This window comes from Heloderma suspectum, chromosome 7 (assembly GCF_057233095.1).
Source record: "Heloderma suspectum isolate Gila_16-S chromosome 7, 16-S_ref, whole genome shotgun sequence".
Lineage (NCBI taxonomy): Eukaryota > Metazoa > Chordata > Lepidosauria > Squamata > Helodermatidae > Heloderma > Heloderma suspectum.
In genome coordinates this window covers 4,506,869-4,530,189 of record NC_139464.1, presented here as the reverse complement: position 1 = coordinate 4,530,189, position 23,321 = coordinate 4,506,869, and the positions used below count along the sequence as shown (strand labels likewise).

The 23,321-nt window shown below is 46.3% G+C and overlaps 1 protein-coding gene across 1 annotated transcript in view; it reads right to left on the bottom strand.

Annotated features, from left to right (window-relative positions):
- The window catches only part of AHCYL2 (adenosylhomocysteinase like 2), a 151,447-nt gene extending 132,488 nt beyond the window's left edge, over positions 1-18,959 (bottom strand). Inside the window, exon 1 of the mRNA XM_084808928.1 lies at positions 18,109-18,959. Coding sequence (XP_084665054.1) covers positions 18,109-18,492 — 384 coding nt within the window. The 5' untranslated portion in view covers positions 18,493-18,959. The remainder of the gene's footprint in view (positions 1-18,108) is intronic.
- Positions 18,960-23,321: the final 4,362 nt, after the last annotated feature.

Here is a 23,321-nt window from a genome sequence, read left to right as displayed (position 1 = left end):
AGAGACGGTGGAACCCTCGGCAGCACGCTGTGACGAGTTTGCACGGCACTTTGAGGATAAAGTCGCTCAGATTCGTCATGAATTGGACACCACCATTAATGCAGTTCCATTGGTAGAGGCGTTCAGAGCACCGTCTGGTCCAGTTTTATTGGATGAGTTTCAGTTACTGAGGCCTGAGGATGCGGACAAGGTGCTTGGCCAAGTCCGATCGACCACTTGTGTGCTTGACCCTTGCCCTTCATGGCTTATTAAATCAAACAAGGAGGGGTTGTCCGGCTGGGTCCAGGAGGTTGTAAATTCCTCCTTGAGAGAGGGAGTGGTGCCTGCCGCTTTAAAAGAGGCAGTAATTAGACCACTCCTGAAAAAGCCTAACCTGGACCCAGAGGATGTTAACAATTATAGGCCAGTGGCCAACATCCCCTTCCTGGGCAAGGTGCTTGAGCGGGTGGTTGTAGGACAGCTCCAGGCACTGTTGAATGAAACGGATTATCTAGATCCATTTCAATCGGGCTTCAGGCCTGGTTTTGGAACGGAAACTGCCTTGGTCGCCCTGTGGGATGACCTCTGCCGGGAGAGGGACAGGGGGAGTGCGACCCTGTTGATTCTCCTGGACCTCTCAGCGGCTTTCGATACCATCGACCATGGTATCCTTCTGGATAGGTTGTCTGGGTTGGGAGTAGGAGGCACTGCACTACAGTGGTTCCGCTCCTACTTGGATGGCCGATTCCAGAAGGTGGTGCTGGGGGATTATTGCTCTGTGCCATGGCAATTGTGCCATGGGGTTCCACAGGGCTCTATTTTATCCCCCATGTGTTTAACATCTACATGAAACCGCTGGGGGAGGTTATCCGGAGGTGTGGGTTGAGGTGCCATCAATATGCAGATGACACCCAGCTCTACCTCTCTTTTACATCAAAACCAGGTGAGGCAGTGACTGTTCTGAATCAGTGCCTGGGAACGGGAATGGACTGGATGAGGGCTAATAAACTGAAACTCAATCCAGACAAGACGGAGGTACTGTTAGTGGATGGTTCGTCTGCCCGGCTAGGTGATATTCAACCTGTTCTGGAGGGGGTTGCACTCCCCCTAAAGGATCAGGTTCGTAGTTTGGGGGTGCTCTTGGATCCAGAACTGTCACTTGAGGCACAGGTGAACTCAGTGGCACAGAGCACTTTTTATCAGCTTAGGCTGGTATACCAACTACGCCCTTATCTGGACAGAGATAGCCTTGCTACAGTTATCCATGCTCTGATAACTTCTCGTCTGGATTACTGCAATGTGTTATATGTGGGGCTGCCTTTGAAAACGGTCCGGAAACTTCAGCTGGTCCAAAATAGGGCAGCAAGATTGTTAACAGGGACTGGCCTGCGAGCTCATATTACGCCAGTACTTTTCCAGCTGCACTGGCTGCCAGTCCATTTCCGGGCCCGATTCAAAGTGCTGGTGTTAACATTCAAAGCCCTTAACGGCTTGGGGCCAGGTTACCTGAAGGATCGCCTCCTCCCATATGTGCCTGCCCGGACCTTAAGATCATCATCAGTGGCCCTTCTCCGTGAGCCCCTGCCAAAGGAAGTGAGGCGGGTGGCTACGAGGAGGAGGGCTTTTTCTGCTGTGGCACCCCGGCTCTGGAATGAGCTCCCTAGTGAGGTTCGCCTGGCGCCTACATTGTATTCCTTTCGGCGCCAGGTGAAGACCTTTTTATTTTCCCAGGCATTTTAGCATTTTAGATTTCTAAATTTTTATCTTTGCTGTTTTAAATCTGTATTTTAAACTCCTGCACTGCTGCTAGGTTTTATTGTGGTTGTATTGTTATATTGTGGTTTTAATGTTCTGTATATTTTAAATTGTTTTATTGTGTGTTGCTTGGATTTAATTTTTGTGAACCGCCCAGAGAGCTTCGGCTATTGGGCGGTATAGAAATGAAATGAATAAAATAAATAAATAAATAAATAAAAAATATGTAAGCACCTTGAAAACAATGCAGTGATTACTCGAAGCCAACATGGATTTGTCAAGAACAAATCCTGCCAGACAAATCTGATCTCACTTTTGGAACAGGTAACCTCCCTTGTGGACTGTGGGAATGCTGTGGACATCATATACCTCGACTTCAGCAAAGCTTTCAACAAAGTGCCCCATGATAGCCTGATTAGCAAACTAGCTCAAAGTGGGCTAGATGAAACAACTATCAGATGGATCCACAGCTGGCTACAGAATCGGACTCAAAGAGTGCTTGTCAATGGGACTTTCTCAAACTGGGGAGAGGTAACGAGTGGGGCACCACAGGGCTCAGTCCTGGGCCCAGTGCTCTTCAACATTTTTATGAATGACTTGGAGGAGGAGGTGCAGGGAATGCTGATCAAATCTGCCGATGACACAAACTTGGGCGGGACAGCAAATACCCTGGAAGACAAAAACAGAATTCAAAGTGATCTTGATAGGCTGAAGCGCTGGGCAAAAAACAACAGAATGACATTTAATAGGGATAAATGCCAAGTTCTGCACCTGGGAAAAAGAAACCAAATGCACAGTTACAAGATGGATGATACGTGGCTCAACAATACTGCAAGCGAGAAGGTTCTTGGAATTGTTGTCAATCACAAGCTGAATATGAGCCAACAATGTGATGTGGCTGCAAAAAAGGCAAATGCTATTTTGGGCTTCAATAATAGAAGTATAACTTCCAAATCACATGAAGTCCTAGTTCCCCTCTACTCAGCACTGCTTAGGCCTCATCTGGAGTACTGTGTCCATTTCTGGGTGCCACGCTTTAAAAAGGATGCAAACAAACTGGAGAGGGTTCAGAGGAGGGCGATGAAGGTGATCAGGGGACTGGAAACAAAGCCCTATGAAGAGAGACTGAAAGAACTGGGCATGCTTAGCCTTGAAAAGAGAAGACAGAGGGGAGATATGATAGCACTCTTCAAGTACTTGAAAGGCTGCCACAGAGAGGAAGGCCAGGATCTCTTCTTGATCATCCCAGAGTGCAGGATATGGAATCATGGGCTCAAGTGACAGGAAGCCAGATTCCGGCTGAACATCAGGAAAAACTTCCTGATTGTTAGAGCAATACGACAATGGAACCATTACCTAGGGAGGTAGTGGGCTCTCCCACACTGGAGGCATTCAAGATGAAGTTGGACAGCCATCTGTCAGGGATGCTTTCACTTAGATTCCTGCACTGAGCAGGGGGTAGGACTCAATGGTCTTATAGGCTCCTTCCAACTCTACTATTCTATGATTCTATGAAATTGTGAGTCATTTAAACCACAATTTGTGGGGATGAACGCCATCTATGACCCACTTTCATTTTTTGTAAACAACCTCCAATCAACCAAATCCAAGGCTGTGAGTGTGACATACAAACCTGGACAATGGGTTGTTTAAGGGCAAAACAAACCAACGGTTAATCCATTGTTGTTGGGTCAACCACTGGGTTTAATACCCACTCTGGGTTCACACGTCACACCCATAACCTGTGATCGAGCTGATCGGCGGTTGTTTACAGAAAACGGAAGTGGCTTGCATCCCGTAAATCACACAGAATTTGGCACCGAATGCCACCATGACTTGTGAACAGCCCCCATAACACTCCATCTATCTGATAAAGTGAGCTATACTCTATGAAAGCTTGTATCAGAATAAATTTGTTCATCTTTAAGGTGCCACAATTCTATACCACCTAATAGCCAAACCTTTCTGGGTGGTTCACAAAAATTATAACTGTAAAATTCAACATGATGAAACATAATATAAAACCTTTATATTAAAGGTTTAAAACAGAATAAAACCAAAGTAAAAACTAGCAGCAGGGAAAGACCTAAAAACTACAAAACCTGGGAAAATAAAAAGGTCTTTACTTTATGCCAAACAGACCACAATGTAAGCACCAGGTGAGCCTCTCTGGGGAAGGCATTCCATTATCCATTATGTATAAATGCACAATTGTATTTTGTTTAGTTACTATACTGCTTATTAACCTAGTTGTTGTTTATCCAGTCAGTCGCTTCCGACTCTTCGTGACTTCATGGACCAGCCCACGCCAGAGCTTCCTGTCGGCCGTCGCCACCCCCAGCTCCCCCAAGGTCGAGTCCGTCACCTCCAGCATATCATCCATCCACCTAGAGCATCTTTGAAAGTTGGCCGGAATAAATTGTTTTATTCTCTATTAATATCAGAAACTTCCTAAGATATGGGTGTATCTAATCAGTAAATCATAAGGGACCGTAACCATCCAAATGTATAGCATGTGAAGAGTGGAGGGTGCCAAGGAAAACATGTCTGTCATGTACAGAAATCAGTTGTTTCAGTAGTTAATTTAGTGTGTTTTAGCTACATACCTTTCCCCTATTCTGGACCATACTCAAGTCATTGCTTGCCTGCATTAAAACCTTTCAATACAGTCACTACCAGCACCCAAGTGACAAGTAACAAAAATCGCATTGCCACCCAATTTACAGAGAACATTTAAATTTCATGTGGGGATGACTTCGCACTTAATTCAATGACCTTCTCTTAAAACCTAATGAGCCTCAACTGGTTAACAAAGAAGGAGCACGTGATCGCTCTACACCAAATGCCTCTAAAGCACTCTTGCCCCCACACCCAGATTTAGCCTGGCACTTGACTACTGCCCTTAGGCTCCCCCATGAGCACAAGCAACCCAATTCCTCCTTCCTCTTATTTATATGAGCTCTACTGCCTACAGTCATGAACCGCTCCTCTAAAACAGGCTGGAACAGGAGGGACAAAATTAAAGTGGACAGAGGCCTATCAGCATAGGTGGAAAGGAAATTAAACCATGCATCCCAAGCTCAATTTGCCCTACAATGAAACAAACTGTTTCAAATTTCCTGTGCATGGCTCCTGGTCAAAACAAAGTTTAGAGGCACAGAAATTGTTTAGGGAGTGGTGGAGCCCTTGCCAGCGGCTTTGAGGTAAGAAAACACAGAAGTTTCAAATCATAAAGTGAGTGGCATTGGTAAGCCTAATTTATATTGCAGTAAGCATTGAAATAAGAGATTAGCACCTGCTAGGGAAAGACCTTGCAATACGGTTCCCAAGAGATCTGCATACCACATGGATTACCAGCTAGTATCATTCCTCTTCTGCTAAAACAAGAGTTATGTACATCTGCATACTTAACCCCATAAGGCATAGTATATAAATGGTAAATTTGAAATAAAATATGCTAATATTACATTGTAACCAAATCAGACACTTGCCTTGGTCAGTCCTAAAATTCCCATGCTAGCTGTTCAGACTAGATCAAGCAATAGCTTATTTTGAGTTGTTGCTGATCTGCTGTCTTCCTGAAAGAAGGTGCTCCCAGAGGTGTTTATAATTTTCCTTTGCATCAGAGACAAATGCTACTAACCAAGCATATAAGCTCCTGGAAATTGTTTACACATATTCTGATTTCACCTCATGGTGATTCTAGGGGCAACCGTGATCACATGAGCTTTCCCTCTGATGACAGAGGCATATTTGAGCATGTATTGGAAGACTACAGAGTCGTAAAAATCAACAATTTAAAACTAATAATCAAAAATCAGTTTTCATTTGAATCATTTTTAAAAATCAATAAAAATACTAAACGTCTATTTTAAAAAATAAAAAGTTGCAACTAACTCTTAATCACAAACATGGCAAACTTACACTTACCATTGCACAACAATGAATTAATGGCTCTGTGACACTGGTTTAAATTGAGTTACCTACCAATCAAATATGAGCACTGATTTCCGTTTTTCCTCTCATAAAAATGGCTCTGTCCAGCCTAACCATCAGCTCTTGCTTTTTGAAAGTTCTGGGCTTTGTCATAACTCTGTGGCAGAGCCCCTGCTTTGCATGCAGAAGGTCCCGGTTTCAATCCCCAGCATCTCCAGGTAGGGCTAGGAAAGAACCCTTTCTGAAACCCTGGGGAGCCATTGCTGCCAGTCAGTATCAACAATACTGGGCTACACGGACCAACGGTCTGACTGAGTGTAAGGCACTTCCCTATGTTTCTTTGACTGAAGTCACACGCGGGAAGACATAACCTGGATAGGCTTGTTGTTGTTCTGTGCTTATGTGGTGGTAGAGCTGGGCCAAGCAAGGAAGTGGACTTAAAGCAGAGAGACAATAAAGAGAAGGAGGCAACATGGAAAAGAACAGTGGAGTGAACTGGAAAGAAAAAGACAAGCCATTATAGCACAGACACAGTTTCCAATCCCTATATTCCTCCACACTTTTGCCACAGAAAAACTGTCATGGGCCTAAGAAACCCTATCTAGGAATATACCCTCCTTGATGTTGTAAAATGCTTTGAATTAACTTGTTTTAATGATCAAATCCCCATCACAGTTTAAGAAATATGTGAAGAACTATCAGTAGCAATGGCAAACTGCATTTAAACCAATGATATATATCAGGATTTTCTCTTGGCGATTTAAATCAGCTAATTGTATTACCTTGATTTAAATCAATCCACCCAGGAAAACCACCACATTACCCAATGCTATTCATACACACACAGCTGCTTAGGGCAGAACTGATCAATGCTGGACAAAGAAAATTTCCAAGGGCAGACTTACAAGACCCTTGGACAACCTATTCAGCAAGTGATTCAGAACAGATATGGCTCAGCCTCAGCCATACAGCCTCAGTTCCAATTTGCAATATAAGATTAATACTGGCCTAACTTAGAGACCGCGGTGGCTTAGTGGTTAAGACGCTGAACTGCAGACTGGAAGGTCGGCAGGTCAGCAGTTCGAGACCCGAGTGCCGCATGACGGAGTGAGCTCCCGTCTTCAGTCCCAGCTCCTGCCAACCTAGCAGTTCGAAAGCAAGAAATTGCAAGTAGATAAATAGGTACCGCCTCGGCGGGAAAGGTAACAGCGTTCCGTGCACCTCGGTGTTCAGTCAGGCCGGCCACATGACCACGGAAGCGTCTTCGGACAGCGCTGGCTCTTCGGCTTAGAAACGGGGATGAGCACCACACCCTAGAGTCGGACACGACTGGCTGGGGACACCTTTACCTTTACCTTAACTTAGAGGGTAGCTGCTGTAAGGATTGCCAAGCGTTGCACATGGATCACTTAAATAAGCATGATGTGTTTTCTTTGCCAATATCTTTACTCCCAGATTTCAAATCCCCTCAAGCCTGTATAAATTAAAAAGGAGCACATCAGCTATTAAACAATCATTATGTGTCACATGGTCAATATGGCTATAGCACTAAACCTGCCTCAAGATGCGTATGCAAATCCAGGCATGAAGGTTCTCCAACTCATAGGCAGAAATGAGTCAGTATCTAAAAATCAAGCAACTAACTCCTTGACAGAAACCAAGAGATCAAGGACAGACATAATGTGGAACAACTGAATCACTTAATTAGCTTCTACCCTTGATTACTCTGGATCGGTTAAAACTCATCAACATACCAGGAGTGTAACTACTTTACTTTAAAATCACAGCAGGGAATACAAACAAATGTCCATTGCAATTAGGACAGACATCACAGAAACCCAGTGAACTTCTCAGGTCCTTCCCCCAGCATGCACATACAACCCATGGAAGGTGCAAACAGCTACCTTGCAGACTAGAGGCAGGGGGGATCTGTTCTGTTGCTAAGAGCCCAATGACTTAGCTCAATGTCTCAGGGGGCTTCTTGCAACGCCAAACTTAGGCTACAATCCTGTGCACACCTACTCCCATGCAAGCCCTACTGAGCACAGTGATACTTACTTCTGAGTAGACATGCGTAGCATCACACTGTGAGTCATACCTTAAAAATACAACACACACAGAGCTGTTTTCTGCCTCATTACTCGCTGGACCAATGACAGTCTCATTGAAAACGGAGCCCAGGAATCAGAGACACCATACATGTTTAATTGGAAAGTTTGTGTATACTTAGTTGATTATTTTTGCAGGCCTTGAAATTGTAGGAATGATGAGCATACGCAAGACAAACACCAGACAAATAGCTGCTGGATTATTTAGGTTGAACTTTGTACTGAAAGGTCAAGAGCACAATTTCAAATTTATAAATGCATCTCTAGTATAGCTCAGCTCTAAACTGAAGGACTTGGTAACCCCACTGCTCCTCTATCCAGGCAACAGGTTTCTATGACTCCTAGCCTAGGCTATGCAACAGAATATCATATCTCAACAGCAATAAGCCTTTTACTATGGACACACAAGAAAAGGGGAGCAACAACTCTGACAGCTCAACTTCTGGCATTGGTTTACAAGGATGGAGTAGCCCCGTGTTTCCTAATCAATAAGTTCCTGATATACTCTTAATGGAAAGAGGCGGAACGTAGTTCTTAAATTTAGGAATATGACTAATTATAATAGCTTTACATTCAATGGACAGTAAAATGCCTCCTCTAAACTCTGTAACAGAAGTATTGTACACCACTTTGGGAGCGCTTGTTTAGGACTGAAAAGCAGTCTAGAAATACTCTTATAAACAAATAAAACTGATGGCACTACTTTCCCAAAAGCAGAGCCAAACATTTGACTAAGCAACATTTCCGGATGAACTACAATCTAATGGTTCTCCCATTCCTCTCAACGTTCTATTTAACAATCATCTTGACAATCCATTTTACAGACATGATGCTCCAGCTTGCTTGGAAGACAAACAAGGTTTCCCTGTTTTCATGACCAAACACTGTGGGAACTTAAGAAACTGGATTACAGACATTATCGAATAAGACTGCAAAGGGGAGGGCAGAAACAAGACTTTGCCAGTTTGAACAAGCACCATCTTTTTATATTATTATCCCAAAGTGATTGACCAGAACTTTCCACTCCAAGTTGAGATACATTCCCTCCTTCAAGTCAACAGCGCTGTATCTGAATCCTTCAAACAGGCTTGCACAACGTAATGCTCAGTAACCAACTGTGCCCCCTGAGGGAATTCCAAGGGTCTACTGTAGTCCATAAGGGATACCCAAGCTAATCAAAAGCAGGGATAGGAAAATGCCCGGGTCACTGCTTCTGCATTGCTCCCTCTATACCTGGATTAAGAGGCATATGATGGAGCTAGCACAGTTTTTTCCAGTGAGCCACACTGTTCAGTCTGGCCGCATCCCATATTCTCCCAGGGTACAGATTGTGAAGAAAGCATGCGCTGTTCCTTTGGAGCAATGAGAAGGAAGGAGTGGGATGTGGAACAAAAAAAGTCAATGACAGAAAACGGGGTAATAGCCCAAGGGCAGTGTAGAGAGAAAGAGGGGTACAGAGAATGAACATTTATTATGGGATAAAGAAAAACAGGAAGATGAGCATGTAGGGACCCCTATGGTGATGGAGAAAGCAAAGAATGCTCTACGGTGTGGTGGGCAACCTATGCCTTCCAAATGTTTTTGATTACAACTCACCTCTGCAGTGCATCTGGTGCCTTCATTGTATGCATTTCTTCCGCAAGTCAAGATACACCTCTTTATGCAGGCCTTTGAAAGTGGGTGAAACTTTTGGATTATGATGCAAATGGAGCTTTTGATGATGGTTTTAAGTTGTTTTATCGCTATGTATGTACCCCACCCTGGGTCAAAGAGGTGAAGAGCGGGTTATAAATTTAAATAAACAGCACAGACTTGTAACAGCCAATTGCCCAGACACCTGTGGCAAGTAAAAATTAGCTCCAGGCAACCAGGCAGGGAAGACATTCGATGTTAGCTATTTGAAACCAAAAAGAGCGTAACATTTGGGCAACTTTTTAATGGAGTCATCTCCAAGCCTGCTCTAAGACCTGAAAGCCCCATTCAATCCAAGAACTTTAATCATCAATACTGGGAAAAGGAACTGCTCATCTCAAGTTTCACTCAACGCTGAGGTGGGGGATGGGGATTTCTTCAGTCTCTTTAATGTTCGCAGTCTCTCTCCTCCCACCCACATGTTGTTGTCCCATTAAACATTCTCAGATATAATCCTCCAATGACTGCCAGGTGACGACAGCCCAACACCACCTTCTATTTTCAGCACGCCTGTCTGCAGTTTTCCCTCTCCCAACATTCACCTACCCCTACCACTTATATTCCAGTGCAGTGTCTTCAGTGACTTATCCTGACTCATATCTTCTGACACAGCTCCTGACATCCTTTAGTTTCATTTAAATGCCTCCAGGACAAAAGCAAGCCTCTTGAGTAAGAGCAACCTCCAGATTCATGATCTTCCATCTCCTGTCTCCCTTTCACATCAAATGTACATTTTCTTCCTCCTCCTGTAGTCTTTCCACCTTAGTCCATACTGAACTTTCTTCTGCCTCCTTCATTGCAACTGACCCATTACCCATATATTTCAGCTTTCATCGCTCCCTGGCTACCATCAGTTGACAAAACAGAAGCCTCCACCTTACTTTGCCACTTGAATCTTCCTTCACTCATCAAATCTTAAATATATAGTGATAAAGCAAATACCAAGTGTTTGTATTGGCTCATTTTCTCTCAGACAAGGAATGTGTATAATCTCTTCCCTCATAATTTTAACATTCTACCATAAATTTCAGGAAGAAATTCAAAAGTGGCCTTCTCAAATTACACACAGTGCTCTGGACTCTGCTCAGCTCTCTCCTACATCAGTTCTGACCAGATTTCTTTCATGTGCCAACATTTTCCTCTGCAGCCAAATGTCAGAATATGGGGGTGGGGGGGATGTATGGACAACAGCCTCCTGTCTTTCCAGATATTCTATAGACATCTATGTTCATATGTCTAATCCCTGGATAAGCCAAATAAGATACAAACATCAGCTACTAGCAAAAACAGACTCACAACATATTTGCTGCAAAAGTCTCCAAACAGACTACTGAAAAACGACAATAATCTATTTTATTACATTGGACAGCTTAACATTGCTTCTGCTGTTTATATAGCAGGCCACCACTGGAGACAGGATACTAACTAGGTTACAAGGATAATTGGTCTGATCCAATGAAGCTGGTCTCATGCTCTCAGAAGCTGTAGCGCCTTATTCATACAAGGGAAACTACAGATTATTGCCTGAAAGTCTTAGGGAGATGACCAATTTAACTGCAACAAGCACATCCCCCCGTAAAAAAAAAAAAAATGAAAAAAGACATAAATCCCAAAAGTATTTATACATCTGATTTCCTCAAGGAATTTGCAAAACTTGAATGAATGTCCTATTTCTGCCCTTGCCAATCTATTTCAGAGCACTAGGCTACGAGCACTGAAAGAGTCCTTTATTAAAAGGAATTGAGGGTTCAACACACATTTTAATTCCCTATATTTTCTGACATTCATTAACAAAGAATGCATCAAATGTCTACAAAGCCTTAGAAATAGTATAAATCCAAGTTTGCGCTGCCCTTAGTCCATTACTTTCATCCTCCCATCTTACTGTCTCATCATGTGGAGCCATAGTGCCTGGGAAGGAGGCAGGCAAGTGGAAGCAGAAGCAGCAGACCAGGCCAAAAACAGGCAGTGGAAACTGGACAGGATCCAAGTGGTAGGCACCTGGGATACCAGATTTTTTTTCCAGCCCATTCAACTTAAGTTATGCACATTTAAACTGGTTATGACTGCAAGACATGTGAAAGCCATTGGAGTTCATGATATTTCTAATGCTACATAAATTAAGGATTAATTTCCCAGCCATATGCATCTACTCATCTTGAACGCCTTTATATTCCTGTTACTGAAAGGCAGAAGCACAGCTACTGTTTCCCAGTAGTCTTTGCACCCAGCTGCAGACGCATCAGAGATTGCTTCCTAAAAATAAACTGGGTATATACAAAAGGAGATGGTCCGTGTATGCTGGAACCAATGAGTGAGTTCCCCTATGATGATAACTAGTTAACAGAATCCTACCAAACCATACTCATGAGACAGAACATGGGGAATTAGTCTGAGGGGAAACATTTATTAACATGATATAAAACTGATTGCTACTGATTAGAATGAAAATGAGTAGACACAGAGTGCATGATCAAAATAAATTCTAAACTGAAGGCAATGAATTTCTGGGAGTCTTTTCCTGCAAGACAAACCACAATACTGAGCAATCAAGAGTGAGTTTTTCAAATCTCTCATTTCCAGCCCTCTGTAACCCAGACTCAGTGCCAAAACCCATTTTGAAAAATAACAGAGTAATTTTACCATCCCTGCAACTATTTGCCAGCTCATCATGTAAGATGCAACAGGGCTCTCATTCCAGTTAATGGGATGCTCTGTGTTACATGACATATACATATGTGACACATATACATGTGTTTGACCATATACATGTGTTTGACTAGTGGTACTCTAGCTACAGAAAAGCTATTGTCTATTACATTGCTAGATTGGGTCCCGTTTTATTTATTTATTTTATTATTAAATTTCTATACTGCCCAGTAGCCGAAGCTCTCTGGGCAGTTCACAAAAATTAAAATCACAAAGTACAGAATAAAGGCAGCATAAAATATAAAAGCTTAAAACTACAGTATAAAAATGCAACCAGAATAAAACCTAGCAACAATGCAAAGATTTAAAATACAATAACAGATTTAAAATATCAAAGTTAAAAGACTAACGCTAAAATGCTGGGAAAATAAAAAGGTCTTCACCTGGCACCTGAAAGAGTTCAATGTAGGTGCCAGGCGAACCTCTCTAGGAAGCTTATTCCACAGCCCGGATGCCACAGCAGAAAAGACCCTCTTCCTGGAAGCCACCTGCCTCACTTCCATTGGCAGTGGCTCCCAGAGAAGGACCCCTGAAGATTATATTAGGGTCTGGGCAGGCACATATGTTTCATAAGTTGTTTTGACCATATTAAGAAAGCAGAAAACATAGTTTGATTTCTCACACTATAGCTGTGCTGGCCATTAGGGCAGAATCAGAGGCTTGCATTTGGTTACAGAGAGCATATATTTTATGAATGTAGAAATGCTGCTAAGATGCAAAGTTGTTTCATGCAAAGGTCTCAGTATGCTTAATATTTAATAAGCCTCATTAGTGTGAAACCACTATTTCCCAAACTGTTGATAGCTTCAGCATACATATACCAAAAATGAGAACTAGAGGCATACTTTGTTGTTCAGTCGTTAAGTCGTGTCCGACTTTTCGTGACCCCATGGACCATAGCACGCCAGGCCTTCCAGGCCTCTGCTCTCTCCCGGAGTGTGCTCAAGTTCATGGAGGCATACTTACACTATAATAAACCATTTTCTGTGAGAGAGTTAACAGTTACCCACCCTCAGAGGTGTGCCTGCATGTACTTGCCTCCTGATCAAAGAAAGGTGATCCCAGGGCAGAAAACTGAGAGTGGACAATTCTGCTGTGTTAGGAGTGACTTAAGTATCCAATCACAAATGATGCAGAAATGCCACAGTTACCAACTCCTAGCAAAGGCTTACCAGAAGGAGCAAGGCCAGAGTAGTATATCATGTAGAGCTGATGGGTAGAGACTCAGCATTCTCTGTGGACAGGTGCTTTGGATACAGAAAGCCTTCAGTTATTTACAGTGCTATCCTATGCATGTCTACTGGGAAGAAAGTCCCACACAGTTCAACAGGACTTACTCCCAGGTAAGTGTGCATAGGATTGTAGCCTTAGTTATTGTGGGATATCTGCCCTTCTCTCAGGGCACACAGTTTAAAAATAAGAGGTAAGCGCCAGCATTTTACAAGAAAGTAACATATATTCCAATTTTACAGACAAGTAGACAGACATCAAGTTGTAGCAATAGATTGAATGCTGCTAAGTGCTCCTGACAGCAGGAAACAGAATGGGGAATATATTGGTTCCCTGTTCTAATCAGCAGATCAGAACAGGCAATAAGGTTTGAGATATCAGCCACTAATCCTGAATAAATGTATTTGCAACCCACTTTGCAAGTGTTATCACCCAGTTTGAGGTTTTGACTTCAAACTGCAAGCAACAGGGGCTCCTGAATGATCAGCCAGGCTTGGACAACAGCAGATACTGAAATCACCATTTCAATTAAAGCATTCTTTAAAACATGATTTTACATCACTGAATATTAAGCCCTAGGTAATACTTTCAAGGAGGAGGTATCCAGATTCAGACCCTATAATTACTACATTCCAAGGCCCAAGAATCCTTTATCCCAACTTTAGTTTGGTAGCAGCCCTTTAACAAAAGGAAGACTTATTCAAAGGCCCAGATAAAGAAACAAAAGCAGCTTAAGCTTTATTCCTTCACAGACACACCATCATTACCTCTTGTAAACTGACATCAGATACTAAGGCACTGAATAGCTCAAGTCAACAGTTACCAGCCCAGACATCAGATCTGCTCATTATTTGCAAATAAGTAAAGAAATACATTTAGATTAACTGGATAAGTGGGACTTACAACAAAATGTTGTAGTGGGAGTGTTCCTGGTCAGGGTTCCAGCTAGCCAGTCATGTGTTCCTCTAGGGTAATCATTCCATTCCTCCTTCCCAAGTTTTTTTTTTTTCACCCAAGAGTCAGCTTTCCATGGCCACTGAGTATGTTCAGCCCTCACTGGGCTGTTTTGGGAGTGTTTGCCCCTTAAGAGTTTTTCTCTCAAAAAAGACTACAAAACATGGAGCATGTTGATACTTCCCTCTTATCCATGGGTGGTAGTCTTTGCTATACAAGGATCAGCACTTGCACTACCACTAACAGAAATATATTTCAAATAAGGACAGATACTACCTAAACTGTTCAGTTTTGTCTGCATGTTAGAGCTATTTTCATTTTGCTAACCAAAATCTCTCCCATCCTTAAAGGCTTAAGAAAATTGTATTTACACACTTACTTATAGGCCACCTTTTAGAGGGTTATTACGTAACCCTTGCAGAGCGGCTTACATAATAAAGAACGTATAAAACTTACAACCAAACATGCACTGTTATCTGAGAGCAGCATAAAAATTTGAAGCCAGAGGCAAGTTAAAAATAAGTAGAACAGCACTATAATATAAATGCTAAAGATTTCAAAATTACTCCTTTATTTTAAAAGCTTTTCTAGTTCATATAGCATCATTGGTGTTTCTTCATAAAAATGAAATGTTTAGCCAAAAACAGCAACAGCCAAGACAAAATCAATCCAGAAGGATTCAACACCAATGCTGGACTAGAACATAAGAGCAGCCAAGCTGGATCAGACCAACAGTCCATCCAGCCCAGCATTCTGTTCACGTGATAGCCAACCAGCTGTAGAGCAGAAACCCGCAAGGAAGGCACGAGTGCAAGAGCACCTTCCCATCCATGTTCCCCAGCAACTGGTGTACAGAGGCTCACTGCCTCTGGTAATGGAGGTAGCACACAGCCATCAAGACTCGTAGACATTAATATCCTTTTCCTCCAGGAATTTGTCCAACCCCCTTTTAAAGCCATCCAAATGGGTGGCCATCACTATTTCCTGTGGTAACTCTGTGCTGTGTAAAGAAGTCCTTCCTTTTATCTGTCCTAAATCTCCCACCAGTCATCTTCATAGGATGACCCCAGGTTTTAGTATTTTGAGGGAGAAAAATGTCTCCCTATCCACATTCTCCACATCATGCATAATTTTGTAGACCTCTATCATGTCTCCCCTTACCCTCTTTTCCAAGCTAAACAATCCCAGCTGTTGTAACCTTCTCTCATAGGGGAGATGCTCCAGCCCCCTGATCATTTTAGTTGCACTTTTTCCAGTTCTACAGTATCTTTTTTATGTGTGGACTAAATCCAACATTGGTCTGATGTGGTAAGACCAGTTCCCAATGGCCATTCTGTCTCCCACAGTGGCTAGCCAGATGCCTCTGGGAATCTCAGGGAAGCAATCCTTCATGGCCACACAACTTCCTGGAGAAACAGCACACCTTCATCTTGCCTTTCCAAGGTTAGCTGATTCTTTTCCATCTCTGGGGATGTTGCAAAGAACTAGCTTAGAGCGAAGCACACCAAGTTTTCTAAATGAATAGCCTTTGGGCGCTTACAATGGTTTTACCTGCAATAGGCTCCACTGCACAATGTGCATTAGATGGGCAAGCTATGCATGCCCTTGACTGGTTCAAGCTGAAACTTGAAACATTTTGGGGGTGCCAATTAGCGATTTCGGGTATTTATGCTAATGTCTCTTAAGCTGCCTTGTCTAGATTTGTGAGCAGATACAGGCCCAACCTTTCCAATCACTAGAGCAAGCCCCACAACTGAAACTCAAAGTGAAAGAATGCTGCAGCAGGAGAAAAAACTGTGTGTATTCCTAGCTCGGTACACCTCACCTGCAGCCACTACACAAATCAATTTGATCCCATTACAATTTATTGGTATGGTAAAATGGACAATGAAACACAGATCTCTAAAATTATCTGATTTTCTGATCCTCCAGGGTAGCAAGTCAGGATGAGAGACCAACATTTCTGCCATATTAGGAATTAGAAATAGCTGGGGGGATCAGCATAATTTCCTCCTTGGCTGTTACATCTGCTGCTACAGTAATGGCGAGGACTCTGAGATCATTCCTTTCCCCCTACCTCAAGGCTCCATATTCCTCGCTCTTCTTTATGTGAAATATACATAATCAAAATGCCAACAGCAGCAGTTGCATTACACTTTCATTAGGACTAACTGAAAGTTACACAGTAGCATGCTAGATGTGGAGTTTTACATAACTCTTCCTCAGGCTGAATGTTAAAAATTAAACCCAAAAGCCCCTACATCAGGTGAGCAACAGATAGCCCACATGCAACCCCCTGGCCTTTTTTGCAGATGCCCAACACACTGCCAAATTCACACTGCAACAGCAAAAAGGGGCTATTTTGCTGTAAATACCCCTTTTTGCTCATGCTGCACCACCAAATTTCGGTGGCAAATTCTGCAGAAGGCAGGGGTGCTACCTTGGGTGGGGCACAGGGGGGCAATGTAGCCCCCCACCCCTGGAAGGTACCCATCCTTGCTCTACATGCTCTTTACCAGCAACAGGGTTTTTTCCCCTCTTCTGCCCCCTACCTTGTTCTTTTTTTGGCTGTTTAAAATCTGAACTGAGAACAGGTTGTGTGAAACTCAAAAGCTAGTTAGTACTTTGCAACTTTCAGTTGGTCCTAATCAAGATGTTATGTTATTGCTGTTGCTTTAATGTTTCTCTAATAAACCCACACAGCTGCCGATATTTTTGATGACTTTGGAGAATAACCAAATTTATAACGTAGACCAAAAAACATCCTAGGAAATGTAGAGGGAGAAAAATGATTAACGATCCCAGCAAATACAGACCCACCATGTCCCTTGAAATCTCACTGGGGAAAAAAGGGATAAGACTGGTCATATTCAAATACAAACTGCAGGTGCTCCTTTCAACTAACAGAATAGTAAAGGAACTATTACTCTACTAGCAAATAGGTAAGGAAGAGACTTCTGCATATGAACAACCAAGCAGTTTAAACAGGAGACTGATGCCGGGAGAAGAGAAACGGTAGTTACAGAGCAAGTGGTTTCAAATGCTCTGAGACCATCCCAGGAATCTGAGAATCAAAGCCAAAGAATCCCAGTCTTGCGGGGGGGGGGGGGGGACTCTTCCCAATAGGATTTTTGAGGACAGGAACAGGACCAAGAACAGGACCAAGAACACCCCAGCCAGAGTTGTAGTCCAACACATCTGGAGGGCACCAAGTTGGGGAAGGCTGATTTAAGAGCTTCACCAATGCACGAGGGGAGCAGTATCAAAAGGGAGGGGGGTCCTCTATATATTGCTCCAATTATTAGCAGTTGGGGGCGGGGAGATTCTTCAAAAATCCCTTTTCCCCCAAGCTCAGCCCAATTCCTAAGAATTTCGGGGGGAGGGGGCGCAACGCTACCAAGGACGGGAAACAACTGGAAGACGCTCGCGCGTGTGCGGGTGCCTGCGCGTGAAGAGGGCTGGTCTTCCTTGAAGGTTCCAGGTGCACAGGATCGTATCCTCTTTACCTGGGAGCAAAGGATCCCCACTGAACAAAGGATGGGGCCAAGGAGGAGAAGTCTTGCTTCTGAGGCTGCCAGCCTGCCAGGATGGGGCCGTGTGGGTGATGCCCGGGGGGGGGGGGGGGCGGACTCGGGCGCGGGGTTTTATTCAGGAGAAAAGGAACTTTCGGGGGGGCTGGGCGGGGGGGTCGCCGGGGTCTCCCCCCACCCATCCTCGCCCGCCCGCCCGCCCGCAGCGGCGCTACCTTCTTGACGGTGCGGGGGGCCTCCGTGACGGTCCCGTCGGGGCTGACCAGGGCCTCGCCGAGCTGCCCGCCCGCGCCGCCGCTGTCGCCCCCGTCGCCGGCCAGCCGAGGCGGCTGCGGGGCCCGAGACGAGGCGGGCGGGGGGGGCGGCTCGCTGCGCTTCATGGCCGAAGCCTGCGGCGCTTTGGGGGCCGCGGCCGGCGCGCCAGGCTCGGCTTGCGGCGGCGGCGCCGAAGCCGGGGCGGGCGGCGGGGCGGCGGCGGGCAGCGGAGCGCAGGGCCCGGCGCCGGGGGTGGCCGCGCCCGCTCCGCCGGCCTTGTCGAGAGGCCCGGCCAGCTCCTTCAGCTCCACGGCCGGCGGGGCCGCCACCCGCACCGACATCATCCCCGCTGCCTCCGCCGCCTCAGCACACAAACGGCGCCGGCTCGCCTCAGCGCGGCTCCGCCCCCGTGCCCTGGCGCGCGCGCGCTCCGCCCACTCCCCTCGGGGCCGCGGGGCATCGCGGGACGCGGAGTCCGCAGCCCGCGGCCCGCTTCCGCTCGGAGGACTGCCCTTCCCGGCAGGCGCCGCGAGCCCGAGCCCGGGCGCTGCGCTCCCCGCCCTCCGGCCCCGCCCTCCCCGCCTCGGGCCTTTCCGCCGCCCTGCTGGCGGGCGTCGGCGGGGCTGCGCATGCGTCCCGAGCGTCCGTCGGAGCCAGCCGAGCGCTGCAGGAGCCGTCCGGGGGGCGCCGCCACCCCGCGGCTCGGCTCGGCTCGGCTCGGCTCGGCGCTCGGCGGGTTCCGAGGGACTCTGCCGACACCGGGCCGCCGGCGCGCCCGCGGGCGCAGCTCGGCGCGCGCCCCGTCCCCTGCGCGGGCGGGCTCGCGGCGCGCGCCCCGGCCCCGCCCCCTCTGCGGGCACGCGCGCAGGCGCGTCCGTCCACCCCCGCGCGCGCCTTTCCTACAGCCCGGGCCCGGCCCGCCGCGGCGGGAGCGCGCGCGCGCCCCACAGCGGCTGGCCCGGCCGCGCGCGCGCCCCGGGAGCCCAGCAGCCCGGGGGCAGCGAGGCGGCGCTGCGCCGGCGCGGCCCCGCCCGGGGCGCCGCGGGGCCCGGAGACAGGGTCGCGCTGGCGGGCCGTGGCGGGGCCTGGGCGCGCCCGGCGGCCTCGGCGGCTCCCCTCGCCGGCCGCCGAGCAGCGCGGGCGGCGCGGGAAATCGCGCGGTGGCTGGCGAGGCCGCCGCGACGGTGGGCGGCGCGCAAGGGGCCAGGCGCTAGCGCGTGAAAGGCCTGGCCTGGCCGAGCCCCGGGCCGGGCCGGGCCGGGCCGGCCGGCGCTCTCCAGGCGCGTCGGACTGCGGCTCCATGATTCCCGGCGGCCAGGCGGCCTAGGGGTGATGGGAGTTGCAGTCCGGCTCGTCTGGAGGGCCCCAGGCTGGGGAGGGAGGCACTAAAGGCACACCGTTATTATCACAATCAGGGGCAGCCAGGGTCGTCCATGAATGTATTTATGTCACAATACATCCGTCGATCTTTAAGGTTCCACAAGACTCCTTGTTATTTCTTCAGGTGACAACGCTCCTCCTCAAATAATTTTATTTATCCATCTATTTGATTTGTGCTCCACGTTTCTACCAAGAAAATGGCACTCAAGGTGGCTGATAATTTAGCATTTAAAGAAAATGCAAAGTGCTTCACATATATTGTCCGAATAATATTTACAACAGCCCTGTAAAGTAGACTAGTACTATGATCCCCATTTTGCAGGCGAAGGGATGAGGATGAGAAAGTGACTGGCTTGCCAAAGATAATTTGAGTGCAGCCTTCCCTGACTCGAGGCCCTCCAGATGTGTTGGACTGCAACTCCTAACCCTAGCCCTAACCCAGCATGGCCAATTATGTGAGTTGTGGTCCAACACATCTGGGGGGGCAGTTTGGGGAAAGCTGTTGTAATGTGTGTGTGCAGAGGCAAGGTTTGAATCAAAGACTCTGTGCTTAGGGTGCAATGCTGTGCGCACTGGCTTCCAAATAAGCCCCATTAGACTTAAGTGGACAGGATTGCACTGATCACCACTACACCACACCACACCAGTCATAATACATAATAAATACGGTAGAACAGTCAATAAATATGATAATACATAATCCATATTTGTCTTCCCTCTCAAATCTTCCATTACTGTTTCTAAAGTATATAGAAGCTTAAAAACTGCCAAGTGCTTTGCAAACCTTGATTATGTGCTCATAACAAAACTGTGGTGAGTTAGTCTCACTCCCATTTTGCAGATGGAGAACGCAGGCAGACAAGCAGTAAATAACTAGAGACAATACAAGGAGGCTGTAGCACAGAGGAGGCTGGAACCCACATGTTCAAGGTCCACACTCTGCCCATTGTTCCATGCAGGACAGAAGAAAATGTGAAGGGTCAATAAAAGAACACCTAGCAGTGATCATTAGACAAGCTTTCCCCAACCTGGTGCACTCCATATATGTTGGACTACAAGTCCCATAGTCCTCCAGCCCACTCAGGTGGGGAAAGGCTGTGTTAGACTGCCCTTCCTATGCCCTTCATTCTTTGACTGGCAGGTCCTCATTTCCCTGCTGGGCTTAAACTCTGTTCCCCAAGGTGCCCTCATGGAAGGTTACTCAGTGGAGACAGAAATGCACTCTGCATGTGTTCAGAAACACTCATGTCTTTACTATTGCATCACATATTCCAGGGCTAGGGTTAGGTACTGGCTTTGGCATTGGGGAATGGCTGCAGCTCAGTGGCCATGCAGAAGATTCCAGTGGATTCAGTTCCCGGCATCCCCAGGAAGGGCTGGGAAAGACTCCTCTGCCTGGCTCAGTCAGTAGGCCAGGGGTAGGGAACTTGGTGCCCTCCAGATTCTTGGGGTGACAGCTCCCGTCAGCCCCAGCCAATAGTCAGGGTCAGGGGAGTTGTAGTCCAAAACATCTGGGGGGCGCCAGGTGGCCTGCTCTGGCTCTGTGGCTCAGTGGTTGAGCATCTGCTCTGCACGCAGGAGGGCCCTGCTTCCATGCCTGAAACCCCAGAGAGCCATTGCTGCCAGTCAGTGTTGACAATACTGGGCTAAGTGGAGCAGCCACGGCAGAAGGCAGCCACGTATGTTCCTACTCCTGGTGTGGGCAATACCAGGCTAGTCTGACCTGTGTTAAGGCAGCTTTCTGTATTTCTAAAACAGGCACCAAGGCTGGTTCCTAGGGAGCCCGGCTCAAATTAATCCCTGCCCATTTTCAAAATCCAAAATTAGGGTTTGCAAACTTTAATCAATGTGTTGGTGTGATAAAGTGACACAACCTTTAGTTTGTTCCCCTCTTTCTTCCGTATTGCTTTTTCCTTATGTGTCATGTCTTTTTAGATTGTAAGCCTGTGAGCAGCCAGGGACTGTCATCTTGTACTGATTATTTGTCATCCACTCCGGGAGCATTTTCTGGCTGAATAGCGGGATAAAAATACTCTAAATATATGCTGCATAAAAATGTACTCTAAATTATACTCTAAATTATGCTGCGTAAAAATTGCAGCATAAAACTGATCTCCAGATTAAAGCTGCCAACATTTTCCCAAACAGGGCTCCTGCACTTATAACATGACCAGCCCAAGACAAGTTCATACCTTCATCTGCATCTCCCTGTGAGCCTGTTTGGACAACACTGAGCTCTAGGGACCTTGCTTTTATCCAGCACAAGTGATTCCAATGGGGTTAATCAGTTGAACTTCTGCCTCACCTGCAGCTTTTAAGGCAGAGGAGCCCTGTTAGAAGCAAACGAGGTGGAGATTCTGCCTGCAAGGTGGAAAGAGCAGAGCCCTCAAAGAGTGGGCCCCTTTATGGCTCACTATCTCCGTGCAGCTTCAAAGCCTTCAGGGAGGTCAGTGATGGAAGAGCAAGTCGCAGAGGGCAGCCTTTCCTGGCTTAATCGCCTTGTAAGGGACTCAGCATTCCTCACATACTGATGGAAAACCAGGCTGGAGAACTGGATAAGGGGAGCAATCTTTATCTCATGCTTAAGCAGTTCATGCCGACCTATTTCTGCCCAGCCTCAGAGAGAGCTTTGTGGGGAGGAGGAGAATGTGTGTATGGAGAGGAAAATATTGGTCTCCTTTCATAATAGTATGATGACAAAGGGAGGCATTTTCTCTCCATCCATGTGCATGCCAATTTATAGGATGTTGCCAAGTTATATTTTTCTTCCCTCCCTCTCTCCCAGTAATATCCTGAGATGTGAAAAATGCTTCATAACAACGGAACCCTGGTGTCACCCAACGACTGACCAGCTGATTTCGGTTCAGGACAGATTCACACAACACTGATGAAACAGATGGAACTCACTGCCGCATGTGGTGGAGATGGACCACTGACTTAGGGCGCAGTCTTACGCGTGGTTTAGATAGGAAAAAATCACACAACTCCCAGCATTCCCCAGCCAGCTACAGGAGTTGTAGGACCTTTTTCTGCCTAAACACTCATAGGATTGCACTCTTAGATGGTTTTAAGAAAAGAGGGTCAAATATAATGATTCTCCTCCCAACATGGTTTGTACTGTTCTTTTGTCTGCATTTCCTTTCACTCTCTGTTATGAACTGTATAGTTATTGCTGTAGTTTTATTGTGTATCATCTTTTAAAAATTGTTGTAAATTGCCTGGGTGCCAGACTGGACTGGATGAGGGCCCATAAACTAAGATTCAGCCCAGACAAAGCGGAGGTCCTGTTAGTGGGTGGTTTGTCTGAGTGGTTCTCGGTCTGTTCTGGAGGGGGCTGTACTCCCCTAACCTAAAGGATCAGGTTCACAGTTCGGCGATACTCTTAGATCCAGCATTATCACTGCAAGTATAAGTGGTCTCAGTAGCGCGGAGCACCTTTTATCAGCTAAGGCTGAAATACCAACTACATCCTTATCTGGACAGCGATAACCAAGCTAAATCTGGATCCAGCCCAAAGAACATATAATTCACAGCAGATCAAGTGTTTCAACAACTGTTTGCCATGATGGAAAAATTTAACTTCCACATTCAGATGCAGTGTATCTTGCTAGGGATGAACTGCAGGACAGATCCTTCTTTACAACCTGCTTGTGGGTTTCTACAGAGGTAACTGGATGGCCACTGTGGAGGATTTTGGTCTTTGACCTAGGAAGACTCTTCTTCTGTTCTGATTCATAGAGAGGGTTTATCTCCTTGGTGTACTCTGAGGGCCTCAGCTGGATCTGCTTGCTCT